General features: G+C 53.1%; 1 protein-coding gene across 2 annotated transcripts in view; it reads right to left on the minus strand.

Moving 5' to 3' along the window:
• Positions 1 to 3,031: 3,031 nt before the first annotated feature.
• The window catches only part of NDEL1 (nudE neurodevelopment protein 1 like 1), a 38,121-nt gene continuing 27,588 nt past the window's right edge, over positions 3,032 to 13,564 (minus strand). Inside the window, exons 8-10 of one of the 2 annotated variants that reach the window (XM_058675296.1) lie at positions 11,442 to 11,593; positions 8,310 to 8,344; positions 3,032 to 4,198 (exon numbers count right to left, since the gene is read on the minus strand). In XM_058675296.1, the coding sequence (XP_058531279.1) occupies positions 4,191 to 4,198; positions 8,310 to 8,344; positions 11,442 to 11,593 (195 nt within the window). In that variant the 3' untranslated portion in view covers positions 3,032 to 4,190. The remainder of the gene's footprint in view (positions 4,199 to 8,309; positions 8,345 to 11,441; positions 11,594 to 13,564) is intronic. The other variant, XM_004594756.3, reaches the window with a different exon arrangement.

Consider the following 13,564-nt stretch of genomic DNA (forward strand, 5'->3'; position numbering starts at 1 on the left):
TCAGTGCTGTGGGCCTGAGAATTAAGTCACCACTTGCAAAGCCTGCAACCCCTCTTGGTACCGTTCAAGGCCTGGCTGCCAGGCTGCCTGGGGAAGCAGGGGCAGATGGCCAACGCGGGGACTGCAGCGGAGTTACTGGCTCTTGGTTATCACAGGCATCTGCAGGATGAACCAGAGGATGGAAGATCTCTCGTCTCCCTCACTTTTTCAACTAAATCTTATTTTGGAACTAAAACAAGCTGAAATCCATGTGCAGATTTTTGTAACATTTTCCATGAACATTTTGCAAATCCCTCATGCAGATTTCAAAAACCAATGTATACTGCTGTCCCCAGCAACAGGGAAGGCCAGGGATGGAAGTGGCAATGGGCTCGAGTGTCTTCCTCATGTTCCAACAGAGCAGTGTCAGCACCCCAGGGAGTCCTGAGTGCCTGTGACCACACAACTTGGGCACCCCCTCAGCTGAGCCTCACCTCGGCTTCGGCTGCTCAGCCTGGGGCTGCACACAGTCCACGCCAGACTGCCATGAGCGGTCTTCCTGGTGCTCTGAGCACCCAGCCAAGGCTGTACAGTGAAGAAGGTTCCTTCTAGTTGGCCACGGGAGTCCATCCAGACTGTTCTCCTGGGAAGCCAAGAAGCTGGGGAGGAACACCAAGAGGGCAAGGTCCTAGGGGGATTCATAACTGAGACAGACAAGCCCCTGGATGCCCTCACCGCAGCTCACCTGCTTCCCCCATGGTGGGGACACAGAAGAGAGCACCGTGCCCTTCTCACGGCCCCACCCCGCCAAGAAGGCCAGCGGTCCGAGGTGTTCCCCATGAGTTTGCGTGGCTCGCCACACCCTCACGGCCTGACACTGGGGAAGCAGAGGCACCTTCACCTCCCTAAGTTCCGGCACCGAAGCATGGGGCCACCTTGTCACTGTTCTCTAGTTCAGTCACTTATTTTGAACCAAAACAAGTGTCCCTCAGCAGCAGGGAGCAGGGCCCCAAACTTATCTGGAGGTGCCAGAAAACCAGCTCCCGGACCTGGCAGCCCACACTCTTGCCAGGCCTCTCCCTGCCAATCAGGGTCCAAGCAGCCCTCCACACTGTATCTTAGGGGAGACCGCAGTCAGACTCATACACAAAAATGCTCCCCGGAAGTGCCACCAGGACTCACGGGGGCAGCAGGATAAGGCCGGACCCCACCTCCTGACCCTGCACGGCAGCCCCCACCAGCACCATCAGCTGGCTTGTTTACCTACCGCGAGCCTGGCCATGCTACTCCACTGGGTTTGCTCATAAAATTCACAAAGCACCACTGACCGCATTTCCATATTTCTTAACACAGGCACCACCTTTCTGATAACAGGCTTCAAATCACAGGAAGAAAAGTGATTTACAAACAGGACTCCTCACACTGTTAGGAAAGAAACAAGTAACAAGCTTGTGTTTTCAATTTGCTTTAACCTTTGGGGAAAATGTGTAAACACCAGAGATAGCTACACTGCAGCCAAGGAGTGTCCTGGCCCCACCAGGCCAACAGTGAGCCAGCGCCTTGGACGGCCCCTCTGGAGGGGAGATCTGGCGACAGGCGCCTCCCCATCCCAATGTGTGTGCTCCCAGGAGGCAGCACAGCAGGCACACCCCAGCTCACACAAGATATGGGGGGTGCAGGCTGGATTACCCCCCCTGCCAAGGCAGCACCAGCCACTGTTCGCCCTTCTGCAATTTCAAACGAGCTCATCCAGACACAGACTGAGCAAGGGAGACCTTGTGGTGGGCTCACTTCCGGTCCACTTCCCTGTCCCTTCCGTTGCCAGAAGCAGCAGCACACCCTGCTCACGGGCCCCCGGGTGCGTTCTCCATCCCAGCCCTGGCTCTTGGCAGAGCTGCAGCGGGAGGGGCTGCGATGGTGGACATCTGGCTGCAGGCAAGTAGAGTGCTGGCTCCTGCTCCCACCCGGGGAGATGTCTACGAAGCAAGGGGTGAGAAGTCAAATTAAACCGCTGCCCACAGAGGCCGTGTGTCAACCCCTGGAGCTGCAGCCCCTCTTGCAGGGAAGACCACCCCAGGGGGGACCCAGCACGGAGGACAACACTGGAAGGCAGCCCTAGGGAGAGGAGCCCCTCGGGAGCCATCTTCAGCTAGGACACCATCAAGGAGCCAGAGGATGCCCTGAAAAGCCGACATCAAGGCCTGCCGCATCACGCGGTTCCCTTGTGGAGTCTGAACGTAAAGACCAAACAAGCAGGATCTCCACAAGCCCAGCCCACACAGGGTGGCCAGCGCCCGCTCCCCTGGACCCAAGAGTGGTGTCCCACCAAGTCACAGAGGGTAGACTGGATGAGCCCTAAGACACCCAAGGCAAAGACACTGAAACCCCAAGGGCCAGGGATTAGACACAGAGCGCCAACCTCCTCCTCGTTTCAACTGGCTAGGTCTCCTGGTCATGTTCCTGTTTGGGGTTGCTGCAGAAACAAGACACCTGTTAGATGCCAATACCTCTCTTCCAAATGGGGGGACAAGCAACCAGGAACCCCTGCATCTCTCGAAGACCAAAGCCCCTCTTGGAGTGAGCCACAAGCTCCCTGAGTGCCAGGCAGCTGGGTCTCCTACCCACAGAGACTGTTCCAAGGATGCTGTGTGAGCAAGCGCACGGTTCACAGCTCCTCCTGCCATGCGCAACTACCAGTGAGAACCAGCCACATTCAGATGCCACCTACACACACCTCAACGTGTCACCTGGGATCTTACTACCCGACACCTGACACCTTCTCTGCTCGCGGGCATATACAGGTCCTCAGGCCCCGAACCCATGACAGCATCCATCCCACAGGTACATGGCTCCAGAGCTGCCCGGTGGCCCCACTCCGAGGTTGCTCCTAGAAGCAGCACAAGAGCTCATATGGCCCCAACGACGACCCCCAGAGGCCAGCTGCACCCCCTGGGTGCCATGCCAGGGCTGCAGTCTGGCATGGCACCCCCTTCAGCACACAAGCACTCAAGTTCTTCTCACAGACGGCAGAACCAAGAAGACAACCACAATCCTCTTTTTCTGTGAAATTTATTGTTTCCACATTAAAAGATTTTGGGGGAGGGAAGTGTTGTTTTTTAACCACATGATGATCCTATACAGCTGCCCAGAGCAGGACACCATCGGAAGTCAGTAACATGCCATGTGAGTTCTGAATAAATAAAAGCTACAAAGCCCAAGTTATATACAAATATCTTAGGCAATAATGTTTACAAACCTATGTACAATAAAACAAATGTAAACAGTAAATGCAGCATGAGTAATCAAAGGACGCACAGGACAGCCACGGGTAGTCAGCCGGCCCCCGATCTTCCTGACACACCTGCCAGGGCCCCCGGGAAGGGGACAGACTGTGCTCCAGATGTCACCACACTGCCAAAGGACCAAAAAGCTGGCATGGGGAGGTGGCTGCCCCCACCCCACCCCCATCTGAGGCACGCAGAGGAGGAGGCCTGGGGGCCCAGCCTCCCACGCACTCTGGGCCCTGGCCCTCCGCTGCTCCGGGAGGCTGGCTGGGCAATGGTGGCTGCTACTTAAAACCGGAAGGTTCAGGAAACGTTCCCTCCCTCACTGACCTTCCTGACTCCAGGCAGGAACAGGCCCCGCCATGGGGGGGCTGGGGCTGGGGGACACATGATCGTGAGCTCTGCCAACGCCCAGGGGCGCTCAGGAGGAGGGCACGGGTCAACCTGATTCAGGGGAGAACTTGGAGAAGATTGGCAATGTCCTAAGCAAAACTAAATCCTATCAGTACAGCAGGGCGGGGCTATGAGGCAGGTGTGACGAATGGGTACGTCTGCATCCAGTGACCAAGTAATACAAGTACGTATCACCTTGTGACCCACAAAAGTGCAATCATGTGAAACCAACGGCACTACGGCAAGAAGAGAAGACAGCCAGTATTGAGATCGCGCAGAGTCCTGGGTCTGGGCGGCGCCCAGCAGCCACCACTGCACGCAGCCTGCCCCCCGCCAGCCATGTGGGGAGGCAGGAGGTGGCGCACAGGGCAGGGCCCAGGCACCGAGGAGCAAGGTGGGGGGGTTCTGGGTTGCTGGAGGAGGGCAGGTGCCCCCGGGGGCCGGGCACTCACACACTGAGCGGCAGCATCCCAGGTGCCGACGACGGGCGCGAGGAGCCCAGGGCAGGAGGAGGAGGAGCTGGGTCAAAGCCGTTTACTGCCCTGCAAGAGGTGAGCAGAGCAGAGAGAGAAGAACGGCAGAGTCATTTACAATCACTCCACACACCCCACAAACTCAACCTGCTTCCTACAGCTATTCCTCTTTGGGGCCTGGGGGAAGAACCCTGATGGCTCCTGAGGGCAGAGCTGTCTAGTAAGCCCCTCTCAGCCAGCTGGCACCCAAATTCCCAGCACAGGGCCCACTGTAGCCACAGGGCTGGCAGCTTTCTGGGTAGAGAAGGTCTGAAGGTCCGGCAGTAGGGGACTAGCTAAATAAACATGGGTAGTACAAAACGGTGGAATATTATACACCCATTTAAATGCATTCTGCAGCACCGCTAAATGGCATGAAGAAATAGTCAGAATGTAGTTAATGTCAAATAGAAAAAGCAGCAGGTTACCAAACTGTGTGCAAGTGATGTGAGGGGGAAAGCAGCAGGCAGAACACGGTCTGGGCGGCGGAGCACAGACACCATGAGCCGGGATGCTAACCCTAGGCCATGTGTCTTACGAAGTGCACACATGAGAAGACTCCAAAAAGTCCCTGTCAAAACTGTGCATCCATTTCCAAAGTTTCCTGCTCCAAAATCAGCTCTTTTAATTCCATTTCCCCACAAACCTTTTAAACTAGCCTCATACATATAATATACTCACACTCAACCCTAATACATGTGGATAATACATTAAATAACATACACATTTTATATAGAGACATGTATACATATATGCACATAAATCATATTGCTATAGATCAGAGAAGGAAAACTGAACAAGTTACTTTTCTTCCCTCTGAGTTGCAGGTAAATTTTGTTTATGACTTTACCGTTTATTATCTTCCAAATAGCTGACACTGTACATTGAGGATTTTAACAAGAGGGAGAAAAATAACTTCAGCAAGCAAAGCCAGATGAGTAGGTTTCCTCTGCAGAGCCCCGCGCAGGCAGCCCAGGCCAGCAAAGCACCTGCAGCAGTCTGCCCCAGGCCCCGCCCCCAGGTACAGGCCCCGCCCCAGGCCCCACCCCCAGGCCCCCCAGGCCCAGGCCCTGCCCCCAAGGCCCCCCAGGCCCCAGCCCCGGCCACCAAGCAGGGCAGCAGCGGGCAGCAAGGAGCGCAGGCCTGGAGCTCACTCGGGTGGAGGCCACCTCAACCTTGTGTCCTGAAAACCTCCCAAGGAAATGTATGCCAACAGCACCACAGAGGCCCGGTCACCGGCACATGCCTTCCTCAGCAGAGGGTCCCAACAAGTGGATACAGACTCATGTAGAAAGATCCTCTTCCAAAGACAGGGGCTAGCACTGTGATACAGCAAGTTAAGCCGCAGCTTCCAACACTAGCGTCCCACCTGGGTACCATTTTGTGTCCCAGCTGCTCCACTTTCAATCTAGCACCCTACCGATGACATAAGGAAAAAAAATCAGAAGATGACCTAAGCACTGGCTCCTGCCAGTCCGTGGAAGACCCGGAAGAATGCCCTGGCTCCAGCCCTGGCCACTGTAGCCAGCTCTCTCTCTCCCTCCCTCTCTCCCCCTCAAACTCTAGAAATAAGAATAAGTAATTTGTTAAAAAGAAAAAGTGCAGACTCACATTTCCTGCAGTCATTTTGTATCCTGAAGTAGAAATCAAAGCGCCGAGAGAAGCAGGTGCAGAAAGAGACTTGATACTCCAAGCAGGAGTTCACATCGAAAAAACTAAACTCAGGGGCCCGGCGGCATGGCCTAGTGGCTAATAGTCCTCGCCTTGAACCCACCGGGATCCCATATGGGCGCCGGTTCTAATCCCAGCAGCTCCACTTCCCATCCAGCTCCCTGCTTGTGGCCTGGGAAAGCAGTCAAGGACCGGCCAATGCTTTGGGACCCTGCATCCACGTGGGAGACCCGGAGGAGGTTCCTGGTTCCCGGCTTCGGATTGGCAAGCACCGGCAGTTGCGGCTCACTTGGGGAGTGAATCATCGGACGGAAGATCTTCCTCTCTGTCTCTCCTCCTCTCTGTAGATCTGACTTTGTAATAAAATAAATAAATCTTTTAAAAAAAAACTAAACTCGAGGCCCCAACTCAATGGCTCAATTGGCAAATCCTTGCCCTTCAAGCACCAGGATGCCATGTGGGCACTGGTTCATGACCCGGCTGCTCCACTTGCCACCCAGATCCCTGCTTACAATCTGGGAAAGCCCAAAGCCATTGCGGCCACCTGGGGAGTGAACCCGTGTTTGGAAGATCTTTGTCTCCTCTCTGTAAATCTGCCAAGAAAAATAAATAAATCTTAAAAAAAAAGATAACTAAGCTATATTCGGAAGACATGTTACGGTTTAAACTGCAGCCACGCCCACCCAGAGCAGATGGGAAGCAGCTCTGGCAAACCCAACTGCTCCACAGTGGCTGTGGTCCCACTGCCATGCAGACAGCCGGCAAGCTCCCTCCTCTGATTGGACGAAAGGAGGAATGATGTCTGAGGCTCATCCTTTTTGAAAGATTCCAGTCATCCCTGACTTCCAAGGCTACGTGTCCAGGCCTCTTCTGGGGAGAAGCACAGCTCCTGTTTGCCACCGTAGCCCTTACCCAACAAGCCCCAGCTATCCCCATCCGGCTGGGCCTAGACCGCCTCATCAACAGCCTGGCACCAGTGCTCAGGGTGACCCACAGCCTGCAGCCCACAGGTCATGGAGGATGCTGAGCTACACAGCACAGCCTCCCCACCTCAGTGGGCATGGCAGCAGCCAAGAACCTGACCAGCAGGCCAGAGGGGCCTGCAAAGCAGCAGCCACAGGGATGGGTGCCTGGGCAGCCCTCATTCTGGGATCCAAGCCCTTTCAAGGACATGGACCTTTAAGGAACATCAAGTTCATCTCCGAGGGAAGGTCTAGGCAGTGCCCTGAGCTCTCCAGGGAGCTGGTCCAGGGAAGGGGGGCCCACAACCTGCCTGCAGATGCCTAAGTCACGTTCCCTTCCCAAAGGGCAGCTTCAGTAAGCAGTGCCCAGGGCCCCCAAAGCAGGACTAATGGGGCAAAGAAGCAGTATACAGACAAGGAGAGAATCAGACAAGGAACTTCTCTGTGTGGGTGAAGTGAACTCAGCCTGTGGCGGTGAGAGGGGGATGGCCTGCCAGTCTCACCCTGCACCACTCTAAGTCTAGAAGCAGGAAATCAAAGGCCCCACCAAGGAGACACACACCGGCCACTCAGGTCTGGGGAGGCCCGTGGCTAGGGACTCCAAGTTGGGTGAAGGTTAAAGGTGTGCAGAGTACCACCTCTGGACACCTAATCTGTGGTTGCAGGGGGCAGCTACCACGCCAAAAGAAACATCCAGGCACAGTGACGGGCACATCAGAGAAATATGGGGAGGACAGGGCCGAGCGTTCGGAGCCAAGCAGGCTCCGAAGCGATGGAATGTCACAATCTGGCCCCAGAGGTAAATTACAGAACTTGAAAGCCAGAAACCCCTGCCAAGACAAGGTACGTTAAGGTCGGCAGCTGTCCAGCAGCAGCGGAAGAAACCAAGAAATGGGATGGGCCAGGGCACCTTCAGAAACTCGTCCAGGAGAGTCTGAGCTAACACAGCAGCAGCGACAAAGGGCGGAAGCTAACCCTGACAGGACACAAGACCAGGACAGCTAGGAGGACACCACAGGAAACAGGGAGCAGCTCCCAGGACCGAGTCACCCCATCTCCTCATGTGGGTCAGAAGGAGTTCACAGCAGCTCAGCAGTCCCAGGCCTCGGCCCCGGCTGATATAAGCTAACCACACGAGCCTCCATCTAACACTCCCAAGTGAATTTAGGAACACAAGAACACGCAGAGACAAGGGGGCACCACTCAGAAGCCTCCGTGGCAGGTGACAGGGAGAGCCATGGCCTCCACATGGGACCTGGACTCAGACACCACCGCAGTGGACTAGGCAGGGAGCAGAGCCGCCCTGGGGCCACCACCCCTTGCTCCCTTCCTCAAACACGATGGTGTACAGTCAGCTCAAACGGGACCCTGACGACTACTTCATGGATTCTAAGTTGGTTAAAGCTCAGTCAGCCCCATGCAGTTAGTAAAACCAATTTGTTAACATCTGTTCCAACCCACACCGTGATTCAGAAAGAAAGAAGAACACAGCAAACAAATTCAGTTACCCATGAATAACGTGGGAAATATGACTTTTTCTTGCCTAATAAAAAAAGGAAAAAAATATTAACTGTAAATACAAATACTATTATCAAACCATGCCCTAAAAATAGCCCAGGTCCACCTACAACACACAGCCCCAAAGAAATTTTGTTTGACAAAATAGGGAAGCAGCACGTAAGAAACTAAATAAAAATCATGGAGAAGAATAGAATTGCAGAGAATTCGAGTGACTAGAGGCACGTGGGAAGGACCTCCATCTGGGTGTCACGAAGGCCACCAGAGCTGGGAGGAACAGTGGGACACCTTGCCGCAAGGGTGGAGGGATATGTGGGGAGGCACCACAGGCCCTGGCAGAAACGATCCCAGACTAGACAGTGAGGTCCCCGGGATCCTGTTCTCGGGGCAGGGTCTCACTGCACCTGCAGGGCCTGAGGGGGGCAAACACATGCACACCCCCACACCACAAAGCCACAGGACAAACTCCTTCCCCAGGCAGTCCTGCAGGAGGTTTCTCCAGCAGCACCAGTGAGGGACAATGCTGCACCTGGATTTGGCGGGGAGAGGCGGGCCAGGCCAAGGACACTTCCAACGGACTGGGTTTTGTTGTTTTCCCAATCTGCCACATCCAGTCGGGTCTGGGATGGGCCCTATCCTCCTTCAGTGGCTGGCACACACCAGCTCGGGCTCTATCCAGTCAGCAAGTCAGCAGAAAGGTCAGAGGGAAAGGTTGGAAAGCCAAAAGGAAACGAACATCAAGGCCAAGCAGCAAGGAAGCACAACCCCAAGAGGCCTCTGCGAGCGGAGAGGTGACTCGGACAACGAGAGGTTAATACTTCAGCATGCACACAGCCGGCTCAGCACATAAGCCAAGTCCCTGCGCAAAGGCTTGTTACAAAACATGTTATTTTCATATGTAAATGGCATGATATAAAATTTGTACAGATTAAAACAAAAATTAAGCATCGTCTGACTGTTCTGGGTGCCCCATTCCTTGTGCAGCTCAGGAAATACACCACCAGCCCTGTGCGTTGGGGACATTCCTTAGGAGGCGGGGGCCCAACAGACTGAACAGGGCCCAGGCCTGCATGGGGGACACACCTCGGGGGGCAGGGGCCTGACAGGCTGCGCAGGGCACAGGCCTGCGATCAGCTGCCCCCGAGCCCTGCATGCCTACCCACTAATTCCCCTCTGGGCAACGCCTGCCCTGCTGTCCCACAACAGGAGCCACAGGGATGGCGATCTGGAGCAGTGAGCCTTAACGACAGGGCTAGCCTTCTTCAGCAGCGCTGTCCGGAGGCCTTTCCAATGCACAGGCGGCTGTCCCAGCAGACCTGGGACAAGCCTCACCTGCTCACCCACCTGAAGGTGCCCAAGGCCTAACAAGAACCAAGATCCCCAAGAGAGACTAATAACTACCCTGTCGGAGGCAATCACAAGTTGCTGGGGGGAAAACACATGATTTTCCACATTTATGAAGACTACACCAACCTTCCCCATGTCATTTGCAGGAAATGACTACTGTAATGTACAAATTATCTACACACTCCCTTATCATTAGGGCATAAATGCCGGGGCACACCTGGCCGAAACATCTACACCAGAGGAAAGCCAACTATCGACTTACCCCGCCTGAGGAACCCCCAAGCTTAGGGCTCAGTTCTAGTTTCCCAGATTTTGGAATGTGCCTTTCCCAAAGTGACTTTGGGGAAACGCACACACTGCAGGAGAGAACACTCCTTGGGGACGGAGACCAGCCAGAGCACGCCACTGTGAAGACGGAAAAGCTAGTCCCTATGTAGAGTAAATTATGTGTCAAATCACTCTCCAAGACAAAGAAAACAGAAGCTACTCTTTAAAAAAAAAAAAAAAAAAAAAAAAAACTGAAAATTTCCAGAGATGAACCTACACTGTTTTCACAGAAAAACAAGAAAGAATTTCTGGAGCGAGCAATTTGGCATAGCAAGTGAAGCTGTTCCTGGGACACCAGCATTCTATATGGGCACCACTTCATACCCCAGCTGCTCCACTTCTTATCCAGCTCCCTCTTAACGGCAGCGGAAAAACAATGAAAGACGCCCCAAGTGTCTGGACCCCCACCACCTACATGGGAGATATGGAAGAAGCTCCTGCTCCTTGCCCAGCCCTGGCCGCTGCAGCCATCTGGTGAATGAATCAGTGGGTGGAAGAATATCCCCCTTCAGCCTTCATCTCCACTTGCCTCTCCCTCTGTCTTTCAAAGGAATAAATATTAAGAGAAAGAAACAGAACTAATTGCCTCTGCAATGCAAGGCAGGCAGTGGCGAAGGGCCGGGTGCCTTGGCTGTGTCCCAGTACGCACCATGTCAGACGGCCAGCCCCAACTAGCCCCTACATTAAGGCTTGTCTGAAGGACAGCAGGATCATGCTGCCCCAGCAAACAAGAACACTGGGTGGAACCACGGGCACTGACACGGAGCAACACTGAGTGGCAGCCTCCGTCACAGCGGGCAGGCTGCAGTGTGACAGTCAAGTGGGACCCTGTTAGAGTGCTGGCAACCGGCTGACAGCAGATGCAGGAAGTAGGACTTTACATGCCTACGAGTAGCTGCATGGGATGCAAAAATAAACTGAAGGGAGTTATTTTTTACTGTATATATTTCTGTGCCAATGGAATTTTTTTGCATTAAGAATGTGCTACTGTTTTAATCTTAAGAAATTTTTAATTTCAGTTCCCCCAAACAAAATCTTCACTTTATGCAAAAGTTTTATCTCCTAAACTCTATTCAATCCACGGTCTAAACACTTCAGTTTCATGTTTTTCCAAGCTCTTTGGGGAGACTTGCTGCCGAGCTGGTCGCACACGGGAGACTCCACCCTTACAGACCATGTGCAGAGTGCTGCCAGCCCAAGAGCTCCCTGGCACTGCGAACATCCCCAGGCCTAGGGCTGCTCCCTCCCCCCGGAGTCTGCTTCCCAGGACGGAAGCTGCAGGCTCGGGTTCCCCCAGTAAGACTAGACAGGGGCCAGAAGACAAACTTCCTGCTTCCCTAAGACTGGAAGAGGGCAACAGGCTCTTGAGCTCAGAGTCCCTTTCCAAGGTTCCAGTGAGCTCACCAAGTAATCTCACAATGTTACCAGGTAACACATCTGGGACTTACCCTTTGTCGAAGAAAGACGTATGCCCTGATCGTGAGAACTTTGTGCCATTGCTGTTCATCACCCCACAGTTAACATTCCCTGAAATATAGGATTTCCGTGATGCTTGGTCCTTTGCAAAATTCCTGCAAGCTGCTAATTTGGATTCTAAAGCCTGTGGAAAGGAAGAGAATGACATCACTGTCAAAACGATAGCTGCACATAAAAATCTGCACTGCAAACCTTATCCATGGGCCCGGCTCGGGGAGACCCGGAAGAGGCTCCTGGCTCCTGGCTTCGGATTAGCTCAGCTCCAGCCACTGTGGCCACCTACAGAGTGAACCAGGAGATGGAAGATCTTTGTTTTTCCTTCTCTATGTAAACCTGACTTTCCAATAAAAAAAAAAAAAATCTTTTTAAAAAAAGTAAAACCTTTTCTGTTTCAAGTCCCAGCCCTCTCTTCCTTAACCGGTTATAGTTCAAAAGGAAGGAAGGAGATGCCAACTCCCACTCTAATGAGCTCAGGATATTCCTTCCTCTCAGTATCACTGCAGGACAGAGTGACAGACACAGCCTCACCTACAACTGAAAAGGGGAGGTACAGGTTGGTACAGATCCCAGGTCAGCAGGCCCCATCCCACTATTCCACATCTTAGAGAATTTGTTGGGATAAGCACTATAAAGAAGCCAAAAATGTGACTTCAGAAATTTCTTAATGCAGCCAATTATAGGCTCCTCAGTTTAATTTTTTCTATTGCAGTAAAATAAGAGCACTTAACACACTCCACAAAATGACACCATCTCTGAGAATATACTGCAAGCTGTATAACCGATACCCTTCATCTACAATTAAATAATTCACCTGCAAATGATACCAGCCCTTTACCATTGACCTCTGAACTAGGTATCCTTAGCATGCACCTGTCACCACACTGGGCCAGTGTGCCAGCTCTGCCAAGAGACGAATGGAGAGAACCAGCTTCTCACCTATTTACACACTCGCACACAGATATTACCCTTTCCCCACAAACACTCCAGCTCTGAATAAGATTTAATCTATAGCAAAAAGGAAAAAAGAATGCATAATATGCTACAGGTACAAAAGGGAATCCACTCAGAGCTCCTCCCCTGTGTTTTCAATCGGTGCTGCTTAAAAAGAAAGAAAAAAAGGCCCAGCATGGCAGCCTAGCGGCTAAGCTCCTCGCCTTGCACGTGCTGGGATCCCACATGGGTGCCAGTTCATATCCCGGCTGCTCCACTTCCCATCCAACTCCCTGGGAATTGTGGCCTGGGAAAGCAGTAGGGAACTGCCCAAAGCCTTGGGGTCCTGCACCTGCACGCAAGATCCAGAAGAGGCTCCTGGCTTCGGATCAGCTCAGCTCTGGCCAATTGTGGCCACCTGGAGAGTGAACCAGCAGACAGAAGATGTTTTTCTCTCTCCTTCTCTATGTAAATCTGACTTTCCAATAAAACTAATCTTAAAAAAAAAAAAACAGATGGACACTTTCTCATCAGGAAAGCACAATAAGCTAGTGATAACAGACAGAAAGGAGGGAGGGGGTGACCTCTGGGTAAGCATCATTAACACGTTAAACACGCAGACACGGATGTCAGAATCACTACTTCCCTGTACCCAAGGCACATGCTCAGGTCTTCAAACATTAGCTAAGGGCCCAACACACAGCAGGCTAAAGCTGTGTCAGGGGTGTCCCGAAGAGACTCCAGGGCGAGCTGCAGGTCTCTGCTGGCATATGGGTGGTGTCAAGGCTGAGACTGGCATGACATCCACAGCCAGTGCAGATGGCTTCAAGATTAGAACTCGGGGACAAAGCTCGGAGAGACACAACCAGGAAAAGATGGACAAATGGTGTCCCTCCCAGGATGAGTGCCAGGAGCGGGCAGAGCACTAGGAGTGCTACCGACAGTGCCAGAGCAACGGAGGGTTGGCGCTGAACGCTTCAAATGCAAGGAAGACAGGCTGGCATCCCTGCATGACAGTGCTGACGTCACTAACAAGCACCTTTGAAGGCGTGGACAGGGAGCAGAGTCCGGCCCAGAGCAGCAAAGTACTAGCAACAAACACAGACGAGCCAAAGAACAGGGTTGGGAAGGGAAGAGACAAGCAGGGTGAAGAAAGGTGTTCGGT

The sequence above is a fragment of the Ochotona princeps genome, chromosome 17, assembly GCF_030435755.1.
Source record: "Ochotona princeps isolate mOchPri1 chromosome 17, mOchPri1.hap1, whole genome shotgun sequence".
NCBI lineage: Eukaryota > Metazoa > Chordata > Mammalia > Lagomorpha > Ochotonidae > Ochotona > Ochotona princeps.